At 56.9% G+C, this 24,909-nt stretch overlaps 1 protein-coding gene across 4 annotated transcripts in view; it reads left to right on the top strand.

The window, feature by feature from the left end:
* The window catches only part of ZNF521 (zinc finger protein 521), a 287,559-nt gene that overhangs the window by 113,523 nt on the left and 149,127 nt on the right, over positions 1–24,909 (top strand). For all 4 annotated transcript variants that reach the window (XM_036322695.1, XM_036322696.1, XM_036322697.1 and 1 more), the window contains one exon: positions 19,519–22,865. In XM_036322695.1, the coding sequence (XP_036178588.1) occupies positions 19,959–22,865 (2,907 nt within the window). In that variant the 5' untranslated portion in view covers positions 19,519–19,958. The remainder of the gene's footprint in view (positions 1–19,518; positions 22,866–24,909) is intronic.

Below are 24,909 nucleotides of genomic sequence, written 5' to 3'. Positions count from 1 at the left end.
AGCCCCTCCTAAAATACCCTGATGAAGCGTTAGTAGCTGTTCCCACAGTGTTCGGTGATTATAATGATGCTCAGTACTTGGGTTTTTAGAAAGTGCACACTTGAACGGTATCCATAATAGACAGAAGGAAATCTGTGGACACAGGCCAATGCCTCCAGGGTCTCACATATTTATACTTCGTTATTAATGATAATTATCGGAGTTAGTGAGGGGAGAGGTGGATAAAGGGTTTATACAAAGTTCTCTACCTAGATTAACCTAGAAAAGTACATGGGGTGAAAGGATTGTTGTGAATATCAATTATATCTCCATAAAGCAAAATTTAAAAAAAGAGAAAGCTTCCCCACTAATTCATGATAATCCAGATTATTTAGAAAAACAGAAATATGGTGTGATCTTTCCCTAAAATTCCAGAGGAAAACATGAACATTTTAAAGCTGCCACTGCGTGATTGACAGCATCAGTACCTACATTTATTATTGCCAAGACGCTTCCCCGGAGCCAGGACCAGAGCAACAAGCAGATGTCCACACGAAGACCTGCTCTTGCTCAGGGTCCTACTGCCCCGCGTGGGTCACGTCCGCTTACGGGCTGTCCGTGGGGTGCAGCCTGCACCTCAGGTGGAAGGTGTCCCCATCGCGGGACACGCCCGGAGCTCCTTTTTACGGGGTTTCGCCTTTGTTCTAACCCAGCGGTCTCCAACCTGGTTCCTCTTGTGAGCTAATGCCCAGCTTTTGCGGCACGTTGGCCGAAACCTGCTCTCATCCAGCTGCCCAGAGTCAGCTTTTGCCCTCCCCTGAGTGTGTGTGTGTGTGTGTGTGTGTGTGTGTGTGTGTCTCTGAAGGTGTGTGTGTGTTTCTGAGGGCGTGTGTGTGTGTGTGTGTCTGAGGACGTGTGTGTGTGTGTGTGTGTGTGCCTCTGAGGGCGTGTCTGTGAGTGTGAGTGTGTGTGTGTGTCTGAGGGCGTGTGTGTGTCTGTGTGTGTGTGTGTATCTGAGGGTGTGTGTGTGAGTGTGTGTGTGAGTGTGAGTGTGTGTGTGTGTCTGAGGGCGTGTGTGTGAGTCTGTGTGTGTGTGTATCTGAGGACGTGTGTGTGTGTGTGTCTGAGGGTGTGTGTGTGAGTGTGTGTGAGTGTGTGTGTGTGTATGTCTGAGGGTGTGAGTGTGTGTGTGTGAGTGTGTGTGTGTGAGTGTGTGTGTGTGTGAGTGTGTGTGTGTGTGTGTCTGAGGACGTGTGTGTGTATCTGAGGGTGAGTGTGTGTGTGTGAGTGTGTGTGTGAGAGTGTGTGTGTGTGTGGATGTGTGTGTGTGTGAGTGTGTGTGTGTGAGTGTGTGTGTGTGTGAGTGTGTGTGTGTGAGTGTGTGTGTGTGTGTGTCTGAGGACGTGTGTGTGTATCTGAGTGTGTGTGTGTGTGTGTGGATGTGTGAGTGTGTGTGTGTGAGTGTGTGTGTGTGTGAGTGTGTGTGTGTGAGTGTGTGTGTGTGTGTCTGAGGACGTGTGTGTGTATCTGAGTGTGTGTGTGAGTGTGTGTGTGTGTGTGTGTGTGTGTGTCTGAGGACGTGTGTGTGTATCTGAGGGTGTGTGTGTGAGTGTGTGTGTGTGAGTGTGTGTGTGTGTGTGTGTGTACAGTGCGGAGCCGCTGGCTTTCATTAGAAAGGCCGTCTGTGCCTCGTCCAGTTGTTTGTTGCCGCCTGGGTCCAGCACTGTGATCTCCTAGCGTCTGCTTGCACAGGGGGGTACTAACCAGCTGAGTAGTGTCAGCCGTGGGTACGTGGCTGGGGTTGAGGAGGAAGAGGCAGCACAGGGCCTCGCCTTCGCTTGTCATGCGTAACTAGTAACTAGTAACTGGTCAGAGAGCCTGGCCGTCGGTGTTTTGGAGGAAGTGCCTGCGGCCCCGGCGCCCTGTCCCCGCTGCTCCGTGGGTGTAGGTGTAGGGTCTCCTCTCCCCGGCCATGGCCACGCTCCTCCGTGTGGCCCCTGCCTCCACCAGCCCCTGGCAACGCAGTGAGTGCCGATGGGCCCGCTCTGCCGGCCGAGGCCCGTGAACTGCCCCAACGGCTCTGGCTGCAAATCAGCCCAAAGCCCGTGGCTGGCGAGTCAAGTCTGAGAGCTGCACCCTGACTGCCACCTCCTCCCGCGAGCTCGCTGCTCCAGTCCAGTCCTGGCTGCCTGTTAGCGTCCCCAGGAAACGCTAAACAACATGGCATGCCCACCAAAGTAGATCCAGAGACATGGATGCATGTCACAGACCGTGCGTCCGGAGGGAAGGCCGTGTGTGCATAGGTGCCTCACCCCTGGGTGCAGATAGCAGGTGTGGTGGAGGCCTGGGGCGGGGGAAGGGGCGAGGGAAGGGGTCAGTGGGGGAAAAAGGGACATATGTAATACTTGCAACAATAAAGATTGTTAAAAGCCATAGAATGACCTAACCCTCCCCCCAGACCCTGTAGTCAGAGACTCGGGAGTGGGTGTGAGCACCAGCCTCTTCAGAACTGTCTCCAGGCGACCGTGCGGCACAGCCAAGTCTGAGTTCCTCCGTCTGTTCTGGTGACACCAGAGTTGGCTCCCTGACGACGTCATGGACATAGAGTCCTTTCTGCCTGAGGGACCATCCTCTTCTCTGTGCCTGGAAACGCCCGGTTGTTTTTTAGGGTTCAGCGCCCAGGTCAGGGGGTGGCCTTTGTGTGTCCCCCAGGGGACAGTTGCTGCTGCTTTCTTTCATGGGTCTCCTGCAGGGCTCCGTGGAGGCGTCTGTCACAGTCCTGATCCATTGCGTTGCAATCACACGCACAGGGGTCAGGGAGCTGTTCATTAATAGTTCAGAGTCCTGGGCAGCCTTGTGGCTGCTGTCCTGGTAGAGTCCCACCCGCAGGTCGGACTCAGGACGTCATTGTGGAGGTAGGAGTGAATCAGAAGGGCAAGACGGAGGCGGTAGCCAGGACGCACCTGAGCGTGTATTCACGAGTTCCTTGGCTGGGCCTCAGCGTGGAAATGAGGCGAGAGAAGGGCTGTTGAGGATCAGTGGGCAGCGCCCAACAGGAGAGCATAGAACAGGAGAGCGTAGAACGCAGCGCGGGGGAAACCCTTCCCGGGGGTGGGAGACAGAACTGGGTCATGTGACCCTGGCCGCAGTCAGTGGCCATTGAAGAGCATCCTCTCAGAGGTCGAGGGAGAAGATCGATGTTGAGCTCACACTCAGGTCACAGCCAGGAAGAGGGGAGCCTGGGACGTTCACCTGGACGCACAGCCTGCCTTTCAGGGATGAGGTGGCAGAGAAGGGGCCGCGGACATGAGCCTGGGCAGTGGCTGAATCTTCCAAAGACACTCCGTTCTTTCACTTTATTGTCTTATGAACAGAAGCTATGTTCAGGGGCTTTGATCAGCCTTTGCTTATAACCACAATGCAAAATACAGCCAATAGATTAGCTGCAGGAGAAAACGAAGTCGGATAAATAAAAAATAGTCTATGCAAGAGAATGATTCTTATTTATTTTAGAATTCATCTACCTCTATAGTTGGTGGTGGTGTCATATTCTTTGAATTAAGGAGACTTATATGGGATGGGTATTCACAGAATAGGCATGGCTTGTAGTAGCTTTTGAGTAACAAACTCATTTAGTAGTTGCTTTAAATTCTTTTTCAGCCCTAGCTGATTAGGCTCAGTGGATAGAGCATCGGCCTGCAAACCGAAGGGTCTGGGTTCGATTCTGGTCAGGGGCACATACCTGGGTTGCAGGCTCCTTCCCAGCCCGGGCCCTGGTCAGGGCATGTGCAGGAGGCAAACCAATTGATGTGTTCCTCTCACATAGATATTTCTCTCTGTCTTTCCCTCTCTCTCCCACTCTCTCTAAAAATCAATGGGAAATTATCCTCGGGTGAGGATTAAGGAGAAAAGTCTTCATTGATGATCCACAATAACATGAGTGGAATTGAAAAAAATCACCTTTTCAGAAGAGACCTGCTGAGTGCAAACAACTTTGCATACGTGAGCTCAACGAGAATCCGCCAGAGCAAAGCGGATCTGTCGCTTCCCGCGGGTGCAGACACCGCCATACGTCGGTCCAGGAGCTGTTGGGATTCCGAGGGGACGGGCAGCGCGCGTGGCTTAGACTCTGGGGCTGGCCCGTCCGTGTTTTGTTTTGTTCTTAGTGAACGGAGGCCGTTTGTAGTAAAGGGTCCCAGCACTTGGCCGTGCATCTGGTGACCTTCACGGGTCCCAGCCACAGGGCAAGGGGCCGACATCCATCGGGGCTGACGGCCGGCCAGTGGCAGGGGCGCCTCTGTGTCCTCCCTCTGGGAGGAGGGACTTTGGGAAGCTCAATGCCTACGTTTCAGAAAGACGCCTCTGGTTCCTGCTCGAGGTTGCTTGTCACTGAGCAATGATGGTAACAATGAGTTGTAATTACTTAGATGGAATTTGAAAGCTGCCTCATCATTGAGGGAGCCAGACTCACATCTGCCCAGATTCCCTGCAGGATCCGGGCTCCTGGTCCCTTCCCTGCATCTTCTGGGCGCCTGGGAGGCGGGGCCTGGGGACCAGGAGCTTGGCTTCCATCCCAGAGGGGAGCTGCCAGAGGCTGTGGGGGCTCAGAGTCTCCTGAGGGCTTAGTCTCCCCGAAATGCCAGGCTCGTGCAGGAACTTGGGGAGCGGGCCGCATGGAAGCATGAGGGTGTGCGTTTGTGATTGTGGTGCACACTTGCGCGCGTGCACCGCACACAGAGGTGTTAGAACTTCTTGGGGAAGTTGACAGCAGGGTCAACGCTGTGCGGGACACCCTGGAGGTCTCTCGAGGGCAGGATGGGGGTACCTCCCTCCACTCACCCGTGAGGGGGAGGGGAGCCTGGCATGGCTCCCTGGGCCTGTGAGGACTCTGCTGGTGGAGGGTGAGGAGGGAAGGCGCTGGGGGTCCGTTCGCCTGTGTCACCTGTACGTTGGGCCTTTTGAAGGCAGCGAGTTTCTGGAAGTGAGCGGTAGGTTCGTGTCATCCGGGGCCTGGGCTCTAAAAGGCTGTCCATCCGCATGTTCTGCTCTCGTGTGTCCTTTCTCAGTTCTTCGGTTTTGAGAAAGCCAGCAAAGGACAAGTAATCTTCAGTTTTACATTATCACCAAGTTCTCCAAACTTCAGAGGGCTAAGTCACGTTAATTAAACCCATGTCAATAATTAAATTCGTTTTTCGTGGAAAACATGTCACTTACAGCTACTTGGATATGTGATCTAGTAACGGTGTTAATCAGTTGAATAACCCACATTCATCAGTCCTGCCTTGAAGGGAAGTTATTAATCAGCTCGATGATCTGAGTCATCGTCTGAGGAAACGAGTTTGTCTTTGAGTTTGAAGAGTGATAATGGGACCGTCAGAGAGAGAGAGAGAGAGAGAGAGAGAGAGAGAGAGCTCTCCCTCTTGTTTAGTGTATTTCAGCACCAGGGCACCAGGTCTCCTGCCGACATAGAGCGACTGAGCTCTGATACGCGCGCTGTACAGTCACCTCTCAGCTGTGCCCTCTTCTCTCCCCCGGGAAGTTGTCTGTCCTGGGGCCATGGCAGGGGGGTGCCACCTGGGGGGACTCGGTGATGGAGATGCCCCCTTGGCCCCTTCCCAGGGGAACAAAGTTGGCATCTTCTAGACACTAATGAGTAGCATAGACATGGAGGCCGTAGGCGACATAAAACGGGCTTGGATGTGGGCAGGCCTGTGATTCCTTTGGCCGGTTCAGCCGAATAGAGACGAGCAGGGACACACAGACCCGTCGTCGGCCACTGTGGTGCCCCAGAGGCGGCTGGTCTGATAGGAATCTTCAGCTTCCTACTCAGCCCCCTGGGAAGACGGAGGCTGCCCCATCATGCAAAGCATTTCTGAACCAGGAGCAGTCACCCTGTGATCAACCAGGCTAGTGGGGCGGCTGGACGCGGGGCTGGAGGAGGCGGCAGGAGTGTCCCCAAAGCCATTGGCTGATGCTGATGAGCCCTTCCGATCGGCAGGGGCCTTTTTGTTGAGGAAGACAACGATCTACTGAGGGCAGATGGTGCAACGATGAGATGGAGGATGGGGCGCTGGTTCCGGTGGACCAGGCCCCCTGTTAACTAGAGCCTGACTGGGGTCCTGGCACCTCACACAGGCCAGGGCCCTTTTTTAGTTCGCCCCCTCCCACTGCCTACAGGTCCACATGCCATTTGTATTCAGAGAATAGAGTGAGCGTGAACCATCACGTAGGGTCAGACCTGTAGCGAGACAATGAGCAAAACCGAGCAAAGCAAACATTTCCATAAGCTTGGTCTCCTTCTTCCCCCAGTTCTGGCATCCGTAGAGGCGAGCTTTAAATCTCAGGCATCTCAATCATTGAGTCTTCCCAGGAAGAATGAATATAGTGAATGGAACATGATTTGCAAGAAAAAAAAAATGAAAGAATATATTTCTTAATAAAAACATCCCAAAAAAGAAAAAGGGGGAGGCATGGGTGGCGCCACATACCACCTGTGCAAGTTGGGATTGACCGTTGTAGGTCGGGGCTGGTTTTTCGGAGTCTACAGCAAACTCTTTGAATGTTTGGTGACTTCTCTTGAAGGATAAACATTTTTCGGATCCAATTTTCATGGCGTCCTAAAATTTCCTCATGTGTGGCTGACCAGATGTGGAAACCGGGGAACCTGGGAAAAATCCCGTGGAAAGACCCTGCCCCCAAGAGAACGAGGGGGTGTGGACGTGGTTGATGACACAGACGGTTGCGTCCTGACGGGGAATTGTCTGTCTCCCGTTTTCCGATGGCTTTAATTCCTCCAAATTGCTCCTTGAATAATAGGAAAAAGGCAATTTGAATTTCAGTGACAGATTGGACATAACAGGTTGCAACTATTAGGTCTAATTTTACCAGACTGAGAAATAAAATTGCCGAAACATAAACATCGATCACTGATGCAGTAAATTAATTTGTACAGAAAAAGTAGTTTAACTGCAGTGCACATTAAACATAGAAAATTTTCAAAATTACTGCTCTCTGAATTAATTTGTACACTTGTTTACTTGTTAAAAGCACGCATAAATCCCTTTCTTCTAAGGCAGCGTGGGTTCGCATTGCGGGGGAAGGAAGTGTGAAGAGGGGGCGGGGGACACAGAGAGGTGGGAGTCACAGAAAGCCACCTGAGTGTTGAAAAGAGCACATTTTCCTGCCTTTGAGTTTGTAGATTGCTGTTCAGACTTTTGTTGTGTAATCTGCTCATGGGATCATGAAAGATGTGCTCACCCCCTCCTCTCGTCATTCCAGGATAAATGTGATTTTTTAAAAATAGTCCCCACTTCTGTTCGCCGAGGGTCGGGGGTGTGGGGTCATTAGGAGGGTTTTATGGGTGTCCCCAGTGCATTTGCTCTCGCAGGTGCCCCCGGCTTGGAACGACTAACTGGACTCCTGAGGAATCTGAGCCCCGGATTCCGTTTGCATTTAACCCTTAAAGAAGCCGGTGGACACGCGCGCCCTGTTGCCTGCGATGCCGTGGGGGGGAGTGATGGTGAGTGACCCTGTCTGTGCACATTGCTGTTGCTCCAGCCTCCGCGGCCCAGGCTGGCCACACAGGGCAGGCCGATACCATCGCCTGCCCACGGCTTTCAAGGACAGTGGTTCGATTCAAACACGCTCTGTAAGGGGCAGGTTCCCTGTGTCTTTACCGCCTGACAAGGGCATCGCTCTCAGGAGAGGGAGGCGACACCGTTCGGACGAGGCTCGCGGCTCCTTTGTGCTGACACACTAAGATAATGGACATTAAGGGACCCTTCGGCGGGAAAAGGCTGGGTTATCGCTACCACGGAGGAGCCCAGGGGCTGCTGGGCGGGAGGGAGGAGGACGGGGACTTTGTAAAGGGACGGGACACACAGGTGAGGCCTGGTCGCCTCGCGCCTAGCTCTTGCTCCCGGGAGTGGTTGGCGTGTCCTCTGTTGCTTACCTTGAAAAAATTGCATTTGATAGAAAATACTGCAGGAGACTTGGCCCTGTGCTGGCCCGCCTGTCAGGGCTGGTGAGGCCAGGCCACCGAGGAGGGGGTTTTGTGGGGTGCGCTCTTGGACCCCCTCACTGGGGGGACTCGCCAGAGTCTAGGGCAGCAGTTGTCAGCCTTGACTGCACTCCCGGGGCCCAGCCCAGAGTCTGATTTCATGGGTCGGGGGAAGGACCGGCGTTTTCTTTCTTTGTTTTAATGTATTTTTATTGATGTCAGGAAGGGAGAGGGAGAGAGAGATAGAAACCTCAATGACGATAGAGAATCACTGACCGGCTGCCTCCTGCATGCCCCCTACGGGGGATCGAGCCCACAACCTGAGCTTGTGCCCTTGACCGGAATGGAACTGTGACTCTTTAGTCCACAGGCCGACGCTCTATCCACTGAGCCGCATCGGCCAGGGTGGACCCAGCAATTACCAAAGCTCCTGGGCAACTCCATGGGGCACCTGCTTGTGGGGCGTGGTCACAGAGTGAGCGAGAGCAGCGCCCATCCTCACTGCTCCGTCTGGGCGGACTGTCCGACTCCGAGGGCATTGGTGAAGGCGGGTGTGGTGTGGGGGAAGGTGAGTGCAGGTGGGCCTCTGTGGGCGTCCCCTGTGCTTGCTGGCCTCTCAGGTTGGCACTCAGGTCGCCTGGGGACAAGCCCGTCCCTCTTGGCTGCTGCTCCCACTCCTGCTCGCCTCCCCTCCCCCCACCTCCCCGTCTTCTGGCGTCTGCTGTTCTCTGGTGGATGATTGGCGCTTCCTCCCTGTGATGTGGAGGGTAACTTCCCCATGGGGGGGGGGGTTGGGGGGCCACACGCTGCATGGTTTAAGGTCCCGAAGCAGTTCCCTCGCAGCAACGTTGTCCCTGCGTCGTCCTGTGCCGGTGGGTGTCCTGTGTGCGTGGAAACTGGGGGCCCATTCGCCCACCAGTCAGCACTCGTGAAGGCCAGACGGTCAGGGCTTCTAAACTGGGGAGAGGGGAGCAGATGGTTTTTGGACTTGAACGCTCATTGGTCTCCAGAGCCCAGGAAGACAGTGAGTGGCTGCTGCTAAGTGGGTCCCCTCCGCTGCAGAGATGTGGGCGATAAGATCAGCCTGGAGGCCAGGGATGGGGGAGGGGGGAGTGTGTGTTAACTGCTCCGACTGCAAACCACCCCCTGGCAGCCGGAGATAAGACACCTTGAGCCACCCAGAGGCCTGAAACAGGATGTAAACGCAGCCAATAAAACCATGTGAGATGGAGCCCTTCCCTCCCTCCACGCCAGGCTCTGACAGCAGCAGTGTAATGTACGCGGCCACGGCCACCACCGCCGGGGTTACCACCGCCGGCGTGAGAGCCCACGGCCACGGCCACCCCCCCCCCCCCAGGTCAGAGCCCACGGCCACGGCCACCCCACCCCCCCCGGGGACAGAGCCCACAGCCATGGCCATCACCCCTGGGATCAGAGCCCATAGCCATGGCCACCACCCCGGGGGACAGAGCCCACAGCCATGGCCACCACCCCCAGGGTCAGAGCCCACGGCCATGGCCACCACCCCGGGGGTCAGAGCCCATAGCCATGGCCACCACCCCCAGGGACAGAGCCCACAGCCATGGCCACCACCATGGGAGGTGCAGAGCCCACAGCCACCACCGTGGGAGGTCACGGTTCAATTCCTGGTCAGGACACATGCCTGGGTTCGGGCTGGATCCCCAGTTTGGGGTGTGCAGGAGGCAGCCGATCAGTGATTCTCTCTCATCATGATGTATGTTTCTCTCTTTTCCTCTCTGAAATCAATAAAAATACATTAAAAATAAATAAATAAACCGTATCAGCGCCTGGAGTTTGCAGTGGGATTCGGTGCGCTGTGCTGGTGCCCTGGGTGTGGGCTGACGGGCCAGGTGTGTACCTGTTCCTGGAAACGGACGCGGATGGGGCGTGGCTCCCGCCAGCTCGTTCCCGCCTCGTCACCGCGGCCACAGTGCCGGCCTCTTGTACGTTGCTTGGTGGTATCACCGTTGTCTTGGATGTAGGCAGCGTGCGCAGGAGGGGGACAGGGAGGCATCCTGGGGTGTCGGAGGCCTGACTTTGTCGCTGGTTCGGGGATATTTGGCCACACGCTTCATCTCAGTGTGTCTCACAAAAAAATATATAACTTAAAAAACTATAATTCTGTAGTGTAATATATATTAATCAGCAAACGTTAGCCTCATAATGGCTTCCCCTAATGAAGTTTTCATTAAGACACGATGGTGCCTTTACCCTGTTTAGGTGGCAGATGACGGTGACAGATGAGAAACAGCACAGGTATTTCAAAAGTTCCCTTCGCACACGTCACCCAGGTTCACGGTGAGAGTGAACCGGACCAAAAGGGAGAACTAGAAACCAAGGCAGATACGGCACCTGGGAAATCCACCACATTGACTGACGGTAGCCTTGTTTCCTGGGTTGCCGCTGTCGACATCTGGTAAAAGAAAGACTCGGTGAGCGGGCCTGCCCACGAGGGTGGTCTGCCCGGGAGCGTCCGGGGGGGAGGGGGCGGTTTAAGGAAACGGTGCTGTCCTTTGCCGTTTATACAGCGCTCTTCCACACGCGACTCATTTAAAACCAGGACCCCTTACGCCACTTGGGTTATCTGGGATCCAACCTCGCTTTCCAGTGGCTGTTTACTCTGTGAGTGTGAGCATCGTCAGTGATTCTGCGGGAACTTAGACACTCGGGAGGAGCCGTGGGTGGGCGCCCTGTGGTTCCTGCAGATGCGTGAGGCCTGGGGTCGCCCAGCACCCCGTGTTTCCCGCCACCGTGGATGTACCTTCCCCAGGAGACGCACGGGCACCGGGGAGGAGTGGGCGCGAGGGGCCTGGGGTGGCGGGTGCCGGGGGTTGGCTGGGTGCTCACGAGCTGTGCGCCTGCGTGTTACACTCCCGCCCGCAGCCCGTGGGGGTCACGTCTGCGCCTTGAAATGAACGAGGGCTCCGTGTCCCAGACCTCAGGGCCCTGTCGGCTTCTGGACACACGGGCACGGGCATCGCGAGCACGGAGCTCCCCTGCGCGCCGTACCCGCGGACAACTGCGGCAGCGCCCGCCCGTCTCCCAACAGCTCTGTCCAGACGAGCACGCGGTGTTTATCACTTTGCTGCACAATGACCCACAGGGGTGCTAATTGGTCATTAATTAAATTTTAGCCTTTCAACACTTTTGTATTCTCCAGCGGCGTGGTCTGCGGTGCAGTCTGTGCGGTGCGGCCTTTATGAGCGGCCGGGAGTTCACGGGGAGAGCGGCGGGAGCACCTGCTCTTCGGGGTGGAGGATGGAGGGTCCTGTGACCGAGTCACCGGCCGGCCGCAGCCTGTGCCGGGCAGCAGTCAATGGAGTCTCAAGTGGAAGCTGTTCCAGAGGTTTCTCTCTGACGTGGAGTCTCCGCGCCTCGCGTGGGAACTCAGTGGGAACTTGCGTGGGAACTCATTGGGCCGGGACAGTTCTTCAGAAACCACCTTCCGGGGGAATGAGCTTCCTGAGCTCCCTCGTTGGCCAGTGAAACCATGTCCCAGTTCAGTTTCCTTCCTGGGAGAACCCCTCCCGCTCCGGCTCCCCGGGCAGAGGCCAGTTTGAAATGACTGATGATTGACAGGGCGGCGCTGGGAAGTTTGCTGCGTGTTTTTCAGAAAGTGTGGCTTTCTTGAAGTTCAGCAGAGACATTGCACACATTAGTGCGAAGGGTTTTGAAGCAAAAGAGAATTTGCCTCAAGGAATGTCTGAGCGAGTCAGAGCGAGGTGTGGGCCGGGTGGGGGGGGAGGCGGCCACAGGGTTTGGGACGCAGGCCACCCTGTCGCGGGGTTCTCTTTCACTAATGAACTCATCAAAGCGCGCAGCGTGCGGCTGTGCAGGAATCGGCTGCTGGGCGTTGGTTTTCCAGGTGACTGTAAGGCAGTCGGCAACATTTGGGGGGCATTTTTGTGTGTCTATGTTTAAACAAAAATGCCCCTTAAGTCCTTTAAAATTACTAGAATCGCAGTATGAATAAAGCAACCACTAAACTGTAGTTAATGTTTTATTCCTCCGTGCTGTCGGCACACGTGTCAGTCATAACCCGAGGGCGACTCAGACTTTCCTAGTCGTCGTAACAACTCGCTGCTTTTCCTGTCGCCGCCGCCGAGGAAGTCCCTTCATACTGTCATGTTTGATTCTCATTCACTGGGGGGCAGGCTGGGATTTTTCCAACGTTACAGACAAGGCAGCGGAAGCTTAGAAACAGGAATTTCTAGAGCTCACGCTGCTATCACGCCTAAACACGCAGGACGTGGCGTGGAATGAATGTGGGCTGGGTGAACGAACGACCGAAAGGAGCGACGAGGAGCCACTGCACCGTCTTCGGGGTGTGGACGCCTTTACAGTACAAGATACGGAGTCAGTGAGCATGTCTTGGGGCTCACAACAGTGGAGACGGGAAGGAAGCAGCCAGGGCATTCACCCCGACGGTGCCTCCTTGTGAAGGGAAGACAAGGAGGGCACTGCTGAGGCCGCCCCGCCCGGGGAGCAGACACCCAGGGGCCATGCTCATCAGTGATGGTGCCGCTCAGGGAGCCAGAGGACAGGGGAGCAAATGCCCCCCCAGGACTGGAAACCGCTCTCCTCCCGTCTGGCTCAGAAACACAATGTCTCCGTTTCCTGGAGGGAGACGGGCTGGTCTTTATGAGCAGTTTCAGGGCAGCTTTTTCCTCTGATTTGAGGGGTGGAGTCAGGGGGAACCGGTTAAGAATGCACTGTTTTCTGTTTAGTTTGGCCGCCGAAGATGGAATTCATTGAGCTCCGTCTGTTCAAAGGAACTGCAGGCAGCAGCGAGCCAAGTGTCTGTGGCTCCTCTGCACACGGGCCAGTGTCTGGAGGGGAGGCGGCCCTGGCTGGGCCGCGAAGGGGGGCAGTGCGCGTGATAACTTCTTCCGAAGCCGTGAAGGATCGTCGGGGAAAGGGAGGCTCTTTTCCACGAGGGAGTGCTGGGAGGGAAAAACAGAACAAAGCAGACAGCCGTGAGCTGGGGCATCCGGAATTCGTCTTAAGACTTTGTAGGAAAATGTGCTCCCCGCTCCCGGCTCCCACAGCTGCCGTCCTGTCCTGCATCGCTGACTGCCCTTTCCTCCTCACCCAATGGTGACTGCATGGAGGTGCTCCTTCCAGAGCCGTTCGGAATATCACACAGCTTAAACGCATCGGTGACTTAGAACTAATTTTACAGCTTACATGTCCCTGGAACACCCAGTGAAGGGGCCTCCTTTTCAAGGAGCCCCATAAGCTACAGGACAGAGGAGTGGATGGAGGGGGGGGCTGTTAATTAAAGGAAGTGTTGGGCGGTGATTAAAAGTTGCTGCTTTTCTAAATACTGTTGACATTTCTATTGAGAATGAGAGGAAGCGGTTGTGTCACCTGCACAGAGGTGCCCTTAACAGCGGTTCTCAACCTTCCGGCCCTTTAAATACAGTTCTTCATGTGGTGACCCAACCATAAAGTTATTCTCGTGGCTACTTCATAACTGTAATGGTGCTACTGTGATGAATCGTCATGTAAATATCTGATATGCAGGATGGTCTTAGGCGACCCCTGTGAAAGGGTCGTTCGACTGCCAAAGGGGTCGCGACCCACAGGTTGAGAACCGCTGCCCTAGAATGACGGCCGCGGCCCTTCAGCCTGCCCAGCATCCATCCTGTTAAAATGCGCCCTGTGATTGGTGAGCTGAGTGTGTGATGTGAGGTGGTTCCTGGGGTGGCCCTGAGTCCAAGCGACAAATATCCCTGTACCCGACGTCCCCGCGCCTGCCCCTGATGTGTCCCCCAGGACCCCAGTGTCCCCTAAGGTGGCTCCGGAGGCTGGGGAATGAAGCAGGGCTGCGGACTCTGTAATGTGGGCGTTCAGATCTGTGCCTCCCACTTGCTGTCGGAAATAAGGGATCTAGTGAAGCCGGTGGAGGGAATAATCTGGAAATTTGGGTTGGTCTTACGTGTGTCCTACGCTGAAGTTCATTTAGGAGGTGTTTTTCTTTATCTTGATGAGAAACAGTGTGATGGCCGTGTGGCTAGTCTTTCAAGGAGAGAAGGGGCGATTGCAAAACTGCGTATTTGGCCTCTGAGTGACAGCGAAACCCTTGCTCCGAGGTGACCGGCCTGCAAAGACCCAAGCCCACATCTGACGCGTGATAGGTGATGCTTGCAGCACTGCAGGGCTGCGGGCGCCCTTGCTTTCTAGATATCACCGGCTATTTCTATCTGATATTGTTGACGGCTGCACACACAGCTGTGGATGCTTAAGGCGGAATTCTCGCTTTCCAGTGGGCGGTTCTTAAAGTGTGAGGTTCCAGTGGTGCTTTTAAGGGAAGGAAGTGGTAAAGTATGTCCATGCTACCCACGTGGAGGCCAGCCTGTGGAAGGGTAGGTACACGCCACACATGTTTGCATAGGCAGCTTTCTCCCAGCAGTGCCCGGTGCCTAGAAACACCACTGAGCTCTCACCCTGAGGGCGAGTAACAAGGTACCGCCTTCCTGTGCAGGTGAGGTACCGGGGCTGGGGGCCGGGGGACGGGGGAGGCAGACGGAGGACTGGGCCAGGTCTCGCTCTGAGTCAGGTGTGACGGGGTGGGGTGGAGGGGCAAGGGATAAAACTCAAGACTCGACTTTTTCTTCTTATTCCATGCCCTTGCATCTCTCATCCGGAAAAACTGGGGCCAGCCCTGCGGGCCTGTGCTGCTCTGCTCCCTGGACAAGCCCCATGTAACCCCTGTCCCGTGAGGGAAGCCTTGCGGGTGCACTGGCGCCCACAGGAGGGGAGGCCCAGGGGCAGTGAGCGAGCGCTCCCTGCGGGGCCTGAGCTCAGGTAGCGAAGGCCGGGCGGCTGCTCCGGCCCAGCCTCAGAAGGGCTGAAAGAAGCAAAGTTCCCATGACGTCTGGGATCCGGACAACTTCTTTCCCAGGTACCGCGATGCCATCACCTGTGACTTACGTCCTCTGTAGGGTTTCGGATGCCCGCACTGTTGGGGTCCCGCACTGCTGGGGTCCGGCGGGCCCAGGCCCTGCCCGCACGACACAGGCCTGGCACCAAGACAGGCCCAGTGGTCTGACCAAGCGCTGGCATCGCCCAGACCTGCCTGCCCGTCCGCTCTTCCTCTTCTTCCGATTTTCTCTCCTTTGGCCACTGGGATAAGACGGGCGTCGGCCATGGCCGGGACCCCCAGCATTTCTCCTCGACGTGGCTGGCGGTAGGCTGGCGTCATGTCCCTGGTCCCCATTTGCCGACGGAGCAGCCCTTTTGGGGGGTGCTTGTCTGTCCGCGCCCCGGTGGGCCCAGGAGGGGCTGGTGGCGCCCTCACAGAGGGGCCCTGTGCTCTGGTGCCTCTGATTTTTCCGTGAAATGCCTTCCTCTAGCGCAGTGGTTCTCAACCTTCCTAACGCCGCGGCCCTTTAATGCAGTTCCTCATGTTGTGGTGGCCCCCAATGTCATTGTTACAAATTGAACATAATGAAAGCATAGTGATTAATCACAAAAACAATATGTAATTATATATGTGTTTTCCGATGGTCTTAGGCGACCCCTGTGAAAGGGTCGTTCGACCCCCAAAGGGGTCGCGACCCACAGGTTGAGAACCGCTGCTCTAGCGTGACTTCCCTCTGCTGTGCGTGAGTACTTGCCCCACAAAGGTGACCGACCGGGTGTCCCTGGGCCGCTGAGTCTCCAGCTGTCCCCTGCGGCAGACCCAGAGGAGGAGTCTGCTCTTCCCCCCTCTAGGTGGACGGACAAGAAGCCGGGGCGGGACGGGGCCCTCCTCCGGGACCTGCAGTCCCCAGGCCAGGAGAGGTGGGCTGGCCGCCTAACAAAGCCGCCTTCAGGCCGGGCGGCTCGCCTCCCCTCTGGCAGGAGCTCAGAGCCAGGGCAGCGGAGAGAAGGCTCCTTTATGCGCAGCTGCTGACTCATGGCCGCTCAGGCTGCTGGAGAGAAGGCGGCGGCCGCCTCCCAGCCGTCCCGGGTGCTGGCCACTTTCATCTCCGCGTTCACACACGTGTTTCCATGTGCTCCGTGGACAAGGCCGGGCTCGGCCAACACGTCGCGGCCGGAAAACATCTGCGCCGCCTGTGCACACACATTCGCATCTTGAAATAGACGTGGGGGCCCGGAGCTGGTTTCCAGCGAAGGTTTTTAGGGTTTTTCATTCTTTTTCAGTTTGCATTCCGGCTGTCAGAGCCGTGGTTCTCTGGGAGTCGGTGAATGTGGAGGGACTGATTCCAACAATTAAAATGTGTCGCGGACGCGTGAGCACTTCCCCTCGCCACGCAGGGGCCTCGCGTGACACAGAAAGACGGGTCTGTGGGCGGCACGCAGGAAGAGAGGGGACCGTCACGGGGGCTCGGGAGCCAGAACTGGAAGACTCCCCCGAACTATGTCCATGTGAACAAGGACCCTGAAATGGTTGAAATCGATAGTTGCCTCTGCATGTCTGCGTGCTGACTGCTGAGAAGCTACGGCCCTGGGCGGGTGGCCTTCAGTGACACGAAGGCCGCGGGAATGTTGGCACCGCCCCCACCGGGACCGTCTTGGGAGGAGACCTGATACCCTTCACAGGACCGGCCCCTGCGGGAGTGTCAGTGAGTCCCTGTGCGTCTGGGGAGAATAGGTCCATTTATAGCCCCAGAAAATGAGTTTTGTTTTTCGTACCATTTAGATTTTTCAAACAGAAACCAGCCTTTCAGGACACCTTTATGTTTCTAAAAATAGCACCCCTGTTGGAACACTTCACTTCTGCTCAGTCTACCCCGCCCCCCAGCCTGAGCCTATGAATTCCGTCGGTGGAGTCTGTGTGTTTCGTTTACAAAGACACATCCTCTGTGAGGATTGCTCCCTTTTTTCCCTTTTAGACCAACTCACGGGGACAGGAGGGAGGGAACAGAAGGTGTCCAGCTCCCGTAAATGCTGTCTCAGTAAACACTCGGTCCTGCGCCTCCGCTCACTGGACGTGTCGCTGAAACTTACACGCCGACGCGAACAGTTACGTAACGGGGCTGCTCAGGCCGGGCCCAGACAGGAGCCTGGTGTAAGCGTGTGCCGGGATTGCACGCGGCCTGGGAGGGGCTGCGGCTCTGCCGTTCTGTGCACGTCGGTGTCATCACATGTCACCCCTGGGCACCACCTGCAGCGTCACGAGGAACCCACTCGCTAAACCTCAGGCTCTGGCGATCCTTCCTGCCGCCTCGATGCAGGACGTGTCTGACTCACTGTCCCTTTGGTGGTGAACATGAGATGTGTTTGAAAGTATCATAAAGTAAAACAGCAAGAACAGAGCCTAAAAGACAAATGGGAAATGTCGTAGATTTTTCCCTCGGATGCTAAGCAGATTTAATAAATAGTAATTTTTTTTTTCTTTAATTAAGGGACAAGTGAAAACTTGGGTTGGTTTTGGGGCCACCAGCGTTAGGTGACGGGGTTTTTAAAGGGAAAGCTAAGATCAACATCGATGTTTGTCGATTTTTAGAAGTTTTTAACATTGTACTTCTGTCTGTTGGGGGACGCGTCGAGTTCACCCCACGAGTTCTTTATGATTTAGGCGCACGTGTAAGTCCCGCGCCAGGGCGGGGCTCTGGGCTCACAGTGAGGCTGCGGGCTGCGCGGCTGCGGACCCGGCCGGAGCTGTGCTGGGCGGGCAGGGCTCCAGGGACGGAGTGGGGCTGTTTCCTCGGCGAGAGGGCTGCCATCTGGCCGTGATCGCGGGGTGGTGGTGTCACGGCTTCTCGGGCAGGAAAGGAATGATCCTCGTCTGTTTCCTGTGGATAAGCGAGCGGCTGATAATCTCGTGAAACCTCCTTACCTTACAGAAAGCAGACGGGCTTTGTTTACCTCGGGCCGCCAGCTTCCACTTGGGTGCTGATGACACAGCCTGCTGGTGCCCGGGCGCTGGGGGAGTTTGAAAACCTAGCTTCCTGGGCCCCTCTGGTGGGATGGGACGAGCGTGCCCGCCTCCTGCTCCCAGGGGGCCTCACGTTCTCCTGCAGCCACTGGCCCACCAGCTCAGCTGCACGGCCTCGCGTGCTGATTCAGGGAAACCGCGCTCTGTCCGGGAACGAGACACTTTTATAGCTTCCTCGGGGCTGGAATGGACGATTGTTTTGAAAAGCGAAGCAGCGGTTTCACAGCCGGTGTGAGGAGGTCTTGCTTCCGCGTGGGTGTTAAGAAGGGAAGAGGAGGGAGGGTGCGCTGGTTGAGGACGGAGTAACACCCCCCCTCCCGCCCCCGTAGGAGGTGCAGCGACTTTCTGGGTAACTTGCTCAGTCCATCTGCCTCTCGGTCTTGTTTGTCTCCTCCTGGCTGCTCATAAATCCTTCAGCATTTACCATAATCGTTTATCACTTTTCCTGTTTCCAGTTTTTCACAAGTCGCTTTGTCTCCGCTCACCTCAAAGCGCGGGTCCTGTTTGGCTAAGGAAGTCCCTGCTGCCGTGCGTCTGCGGGAGGAAGAGATGGTGGGCCACCTCTTGAACTTTCCAAACAAACAGCTCTGCCCCGGCCTCGGGAAGCTCATTTCTCCTTGATCCCGGCTGTTCCCCGGTACCGAGCGCGGGGCCCCCTCCTCGCACGTCACGGCCCCGTTCTGGCCGACGGTGCGGGGCCTCGGTGATTGAAGGCGCCCCGGTTGTCTTTTATGACCCGCGCCGTAATTATTACTGTGTTTTCCATCTTCTTTCGGGTGCTTACTTTTTAATATTTTCCTGCGGAAAGCAATAAGGCCCGTCTCCATAAGAACCCCATAAAAGATTTTGGTCTTCAGAATTTCCTTTTGATATGAAAACAAGCAGAATGCAGAGGGACTTTTTTTTTTATTAAATATTAGACATCTGGGCTGACGGCATTAATTTAAAGTCGCTCCCGTAATATCTCCTCTTCACCTGCTTCTTCAGATCCTCACCTAATATGCAAATCACTTTCGAATGAATACCGAAGAAACATTAAATATATTAAAACCTGCATTTTAATAAAATTGTCAATGCGTAATATATACCTTGCTTCTAAGGAAGGGTGATCAGAGGTAATGAAATGGTAATTTGGACAGAGAACTATTTAATATCTTCTTATATTTTAGACCCAGGAAAGAGTGACTCTGGGCTCGGGATGGAACGGGTTCCGCTCAGGTATTCTCCCCGTTTCTTCTGTGAGGTTCTAGGTGGTTCTAGGTGGTCCAACTCTGTGGACATGTTGAAAGGGCACAAGAACCCCAGCCGGTGTGGCTCAGTGGATAGAGCGCTGGCCTGCAGACCGAAGGGTCCCGGGTTCGATTCCGGTCAAGGGCACAGGCCTCGGCTGCAGGCTCCTCCCCAGCCCGGGCCCTGGTCAGGGCACGTGCAGGAGGCAACCCATGGATGTGTCTCTCTCACATCAGCGTTTCTCTCCGTCTCTCCCTCTCTCCTCCACTCTCTCTAAAATCAATGGGAAAACACCCCCGGGGGAGGATGGTGCAAAACCAAAAAGAGAGAGAGAGAGAGGGCAGCCAGGCTCGTCCCTGAGTGCCCACGTGTAACCCGGCCGCCCCGCTTGTCGTTGCAGATGGCGTGGACGTGGAAGATGACCCCACCTGCTCGTGGCCGGCCTCCTCGCCCTCCAGCAAGGACCAGACCTCCCCGAGCCACGGCGAAGGCTGCGACTTCGGAGAGGAGGAGGGGGGCCCCGGCCTGCCCTACCCCTGCCAGTTCTGCGACAAGTCCTTCAGCCGCCTCAGCTACCTGAAGCACCACGAGCAGAGCCACAGCGACAAGCTGCCCTTCAAGTGCACCTACTGCAGCCGCCTCTTCAAGCACAAGCGCAGCCGCGACCGCCACATCAAGCTGCACACGGGCGACAAGAAGTACCACTGCAGCGAGTGCGACGCCGCCTTCTCCCGCAGCGACCACCTCAAGATCCACCTGAAGACGCACACGTCCAACAAGCCGTACAAGTGCGCCATCTGCCGCCGCGGCTTCCTGTCCTCCAGCTCCCTGCACGGGCACATGCAGGTGCACGAGCGTGGCAAGGACGCGCCGCCCGGCTCCCGGCTGGACGACTGGAAGCTGAAGGACACGCAGAAGTGCAGCCAGTGCGAGGAGGGCTTCGACTTCCCCGAGGACCTGCAGAAGCACATTGCCGAGTGCCACCCCGAGTGCTCGCCCAGCGAGGACCGCGCCGCCCTGCAGTGCGGCTACTGCCACGAGCTCTTCGTGGAGGAGGCCTCGCTGCTGGGCCACGTGGAGCAGGCGCACGGCGGCGAGAAGAAGAACGCCTGCAGCCTGTGCTCCGAGAGCTTCCTCACGGTGGAGGAGCTGTACAGCCACGTGGACAGCCACCAGCAGCCCGAGTCCTGCAACCACAGCAACAGCCCGTCCCTCGTCACCGTGGGCTACACCTCCGTGTCCAGCACCACGCCCGACTCCAACCTGTCGGTGGACAGCTCCACGATGGTGGAGGCCGCCCCGCCGCTGCCCAAGAGCCGCGGGCGGAAGCGGGCCGCCCCGCAGGCCGCCGATGTGGCCGGGGCCTCGGGCAAGCAGGCCAAGGTGACCTACAGCTGCGTGTACTGTAGCAAGCAGCTGTTCTCCAGCCTGGCCGTCCTGCAGATCCACCTCAAGACGATGCACCTGGACAAGCCCGAGCAGGCCCACATCTGCCAGTACTGCCTGGAGGTGCTGCCCTCGCTCTACAACCTGAACGAGCACCTGAAGCAGGTGCACGAAGCTCAGGACCCCGGCCTGATCGTGTCGGCCATGCCCGCCATCGTCTACCAGTGCAACTTCTGCTCCGAGGTCGTCAACGACCTCAACACGCTCCAGGAGCACATCCGCTGCTCGCACGGCTTCGCCAACCCCGTGGCGAAGGACAGCAACGCGTTCTTCTGCCCCCACTGCTACATGGGCTTCCTCACGGACTCTTCCCTCGAAGAGCACATCCGACAGGTCCACTGCGACCTCAGCGGCTCCCGGTTCGGGTCCCCCGTGCTCGGGACGCCCAAAGACCCCGTGGTGGAAGTCTATTCCTGTTCCTATTGTACAAACTCCCCCATCTTCAACAGCGTCCTCAAGCTGAACAAACACATCAAAGAGAACCACAAAAACATTCCCTTGGCCCTGAATTACATCCACAACGGGAAGAAGTCCCGGGCCCTGAGCCCCCTGTCCCCCGTGGCCCTCGAGCAGACCTCCCTGAAGATGATGCAGGCGGTGGGGGGTGCGCCCGCGCGGCCAGCCGGGGAGTACGTCTGCAACCAGTGCGGTGCTAAGTACACATCCCTGGACGGCTTCCAGACGCACCTGAAGACGCACCTGGACACGGTGCTCCCGAAGCTGACCTGTCCCCAGTGCAGCAAGGAGTTCCCCAACCAGGAGTCGCTGCTGAAGCACGTGACCATCCACTTCATGATCACCTCGACCTACTACATCTGCGAGAGCTGCGACAAGCAGTTCACGTCGGTGGACGACCTGCAGAAGCACCTGCTGGACATGCACACCTTCGTGTTCTTCCGCTGCACGCTGTGCCAGGAGGTCTTCGACTCCAAGGTGTCCATCCAGCTGCACCTGGCGGTGAAGCACAGCAATGAGAAGAAGGTGTACCGCTGCACCTCCTGCAACTGGGACTTCCGCAGCGAGGCCGACCTGCAGCTGCACGTGCGCCACAACCACCTGGAGAACCAGGGCAAGGCGCACAAGTGCATCTTCTGCGGCGAGGCCTTCGGCACCGAGGTGGAGCTGCAGTGCCACATCACCACGCACAGCAAGAAGTACAACTGCCGCTTCTGCAGCAAGGCCTTCCACGCCATCATCCTGCTGGAGAAGCACCTGCGCGAGAAGCACTGCGTCTTCGAGGCCAAGACGCCCAACGGCGGGGCCAACGGCGCGTCCGAGCAGGTGCAGAAGGAGGAGGTGGAGCTGCAGACGCTGCTGACCAACAGCCAGGAGTCCCACAACAGCCACGACGGCAGCGAGGAGGACGTGGACGCCTCGGAGCCCATGTACGGCTGCGACATCTGCGGGGCGGCCTACACCATGGAGACGCTGCTGCAGAACCACCAGCTGCGCGACCACAACATCCGGCCGGGCGAGAGTGCCATCGTCAAGAAGAAGGCGGAGCTCATCAAGGGCAACTACAAGTGCAACGTGTGCTCGCGCACCTTCTTCTCCGAGAACGGGCTCCGCGAGCACATGCAGACGCACCTGGGCCCCGTCAAGCACTACATGTGCCCCATCTGCGGGGAGCGCTTCCCCTCGCTGCTCACGCTCACGGAGCACAAGGTCACGCACAGCAAGAGCCTCGACACGGGCAACTGCCGCATCTGCAAGCTGCCGCTGCAGAGTGAGGAGGAGTTCCTGGAGCACTGCCAGATGCACCCCGACCTGCGCAACTCGCTCACCGGCTTCCGCTGCGTGGTCTGCATGCAGACGGTCACCTCCACGCTCGAGCTCAAGATCCACGGCACCTTCCACATGCAGAAGACGGGCAGCGCGGCCGCGGTCCAGGCCACGGGGCGCGGCCCGCATGTCCCCAAACTGTACAAGTGTGCCTCCTGCCTCAAGGAGTTCCGCTCCAAGCAGGACCTGGTGAAGCTGGACATCAACGGGCTGCCCTACGGGCTGTGCGCGGGCTGCGTGAACCTCAGCAAGAGCGGCAGCCCGGGCCTCACCGCCCCGCCCGGTGCCACCAGGCCGGGCCTGGGCCAGAACGAAGGCCTGGGTGCCCTCGAGGGGAAAGGAAAGGCGGGGGGCCCGAAGACGCGCTGCTCCAGCTGCAACGTCAAGTTCGAGTCTGAGAGCGAGCTGCAGAGCCACGTGCAGGCCGTGCACCGCGAGCTGCTGCCCGACGGCGGCGCGCAGCTGAAGACGCCGCAGGTCTCGCCCATGCCCCGGATCAGCCCCTCCCAGGCGGACGAGGTAACCCCTCATCATGCTGTTTCTCTCCCCCAGGCCCGCCCCGCGGTGCCCGGGACTGTCCTGTGCAGGGGAGGCTGAGGTCGAAAGGCTGTGGCTTTCTGTGTGTTGTTTCCCCGCATGGCCATTCGCCAGCAACTACTTGGTTCTTGAGACGCAGCCTTTTGGCCTGAGCGGTGCAGCTTAGGGCTGGCTCCTGTCTCCCTGGGGAACTGTCTTCCCTGGGGATGAAGGGCATCGCTCTGCCAGCCCCCCACCCCCTGGGACCTGGAGTCTCTGTGGCTCCCCCCGTGTTCAGGTCCCGGCCGGGACTGAGTGTGTGGTGGGGAGATAGATGATGGCTGAGAGTGATGTGCTACGAGCTGGCTTGCCGCCCTGCAGTTGATGGAGAAGATAGACAGACAGACAGACAGACAGACAGACATAGATATGTGGGTGACACACCGGGGGTGGGGGGTGGCTTTGCCATGTCACGCTGTCAACGCTCATTGTTTTCCTTGCCTTTTCCGCGTAAGAAGGAAAGTAGTTATTTCACAAGAGGCTTTTTAAAACCACCCACGTTTATTATGCACGTGGGCCCACCCTTCTTAAAGGACAGCGCCCGCCTCGCCCTCTCCATCTGGGGTTGGGCTTCACGGCGGGCGGTTCCTCAGGTTGAGAGTGGTCCCCGCTCTCTGCTGCCCTGAAGGAAGCAAGTTGGTGCCCGTGAGCGGTTAGAAGTCAGGCCCCTGCGGCGGGAGCTGGCTCGCTGCTATGATTCCCTGTGCTTGGCTGCCTGGCTCCTGGGAGCTCCGCCCACTTCCCACGGTCTCTCTGGGGAGATGCCTCCCCAGGGACACCCCAGGGCCATGGTCGGCAAACCACAGCTCTGCTGGGGTCCAGCCCCAGCAGGTCCAGGGGTCCCCAAAGGTGTGGATGGAGTCAGCGAAGAGGGAAAGACTCAGAGGCAGCGTTCAGTTGATCATCATAGCCGGGTTCTCTTGTCAGGGTCTCCAGCCAAGTTCTGTTCAGGATCTCCAGAGAGGTTCTGCTTAGGATCTCCAGCCAGGTTCTGTGTCCATGTTGTCTTGCTAGGTTCTCCAGCCAGGTTCTGTCCAGGTTCTCCAGCCAGGCTCAGTCACCAGGTTCTAGTTAGGTTCTCTTGCCAATTTCTGTAGTCAGGTTCAGTCCAGGATCTTTTGCCATGTTCTCTCCAGCGAAGTTCTTCTGTCTGTAGTTCTGTGTAGGTTCTGTCTTCTTCCTTCTGTGTTCCAAGCTCTGTATTCTAAGGTCTGTGTTCTAAGTTCTGTATTCTAAGTCTTGCTGTCTTGTTGCATCTGTATTTATACCAGTTGATTCAATCCTATCAATCTCTATTACAAAGGTTAGGGCGTTTCTTATCTTCATTCCAGGGAGTAAAGATTATGTAGCTTAAGCACGATTGTTCGTAGTTAAAGTGATTAATTACCCGCCTGGCACTTAGTTAAGAGGTTTTATTCCCTCCCTAACTTCAGGGGAAAATCCCTACCTGGGGAAACAACCTTTCTCAGAGAGGAGACCTTGGTTAAAACACATAGTGCCAAGAAGGTGAGCAAACATATTAAGAACAGTATGCCATATATGCCAGGTCCCTTGAAACAGCAAGGATGGACCGGCTCCCGGCACAGCTCGTGAGCCACATGCGGCTCTTTGGCCCCTTGAGTGTGGCTCTTCCACAAAATACCACGTGCGGGTGCACGTACAGTGCGATTGAAACTTCGTGGCCCATGCGCAGAAGTCGGTATTTTGTGGAAGACTAGTATTTTGTGGAAGAGCCACACTCAAGAGGCCAAAGAGCCGCATGTGGCTTGCAAGCCGTGGTTTGCCGAGCCTCAGTTTGCAGACCCCTGCCCCAGGGAGACCATCTTCCTTCAGTGGGAGGTCCCTGCCTTTGCCTGACCTGTCTCTGCACTCACACCTCCTGCAGGCCTGCACCCCCCTGCAGACAGCACCAGTCACCTGGAGGGGGCGCTGAGGAGGCCGGCCAGCCCCTCCCTGGGTCAGGTGGCACCTGGAGGGCAGGCGCCAC

The sequence above is a fragment of the Myotis myotis genome, unplaced genomic scaffold (assembly GCF_014108235.1).
Source record: "Myotis myotis isolate mMyoMyo1 unplaced genomic scaffold, mMyoMyo1.p scaffold_m19_p_9, whole genome shotgun sequence".
Classification (NCBI taxonomy): Eukaryota; Metazoa; Chordata; class Mammalia; order Chiroptera; family Vespertilionidae; genus Myotis; species Myotis myotis.
Note: the sequence above shows the minus strand (reverse complement) of the source record. Positions and strands in the feature narration are given on the sequence as shown.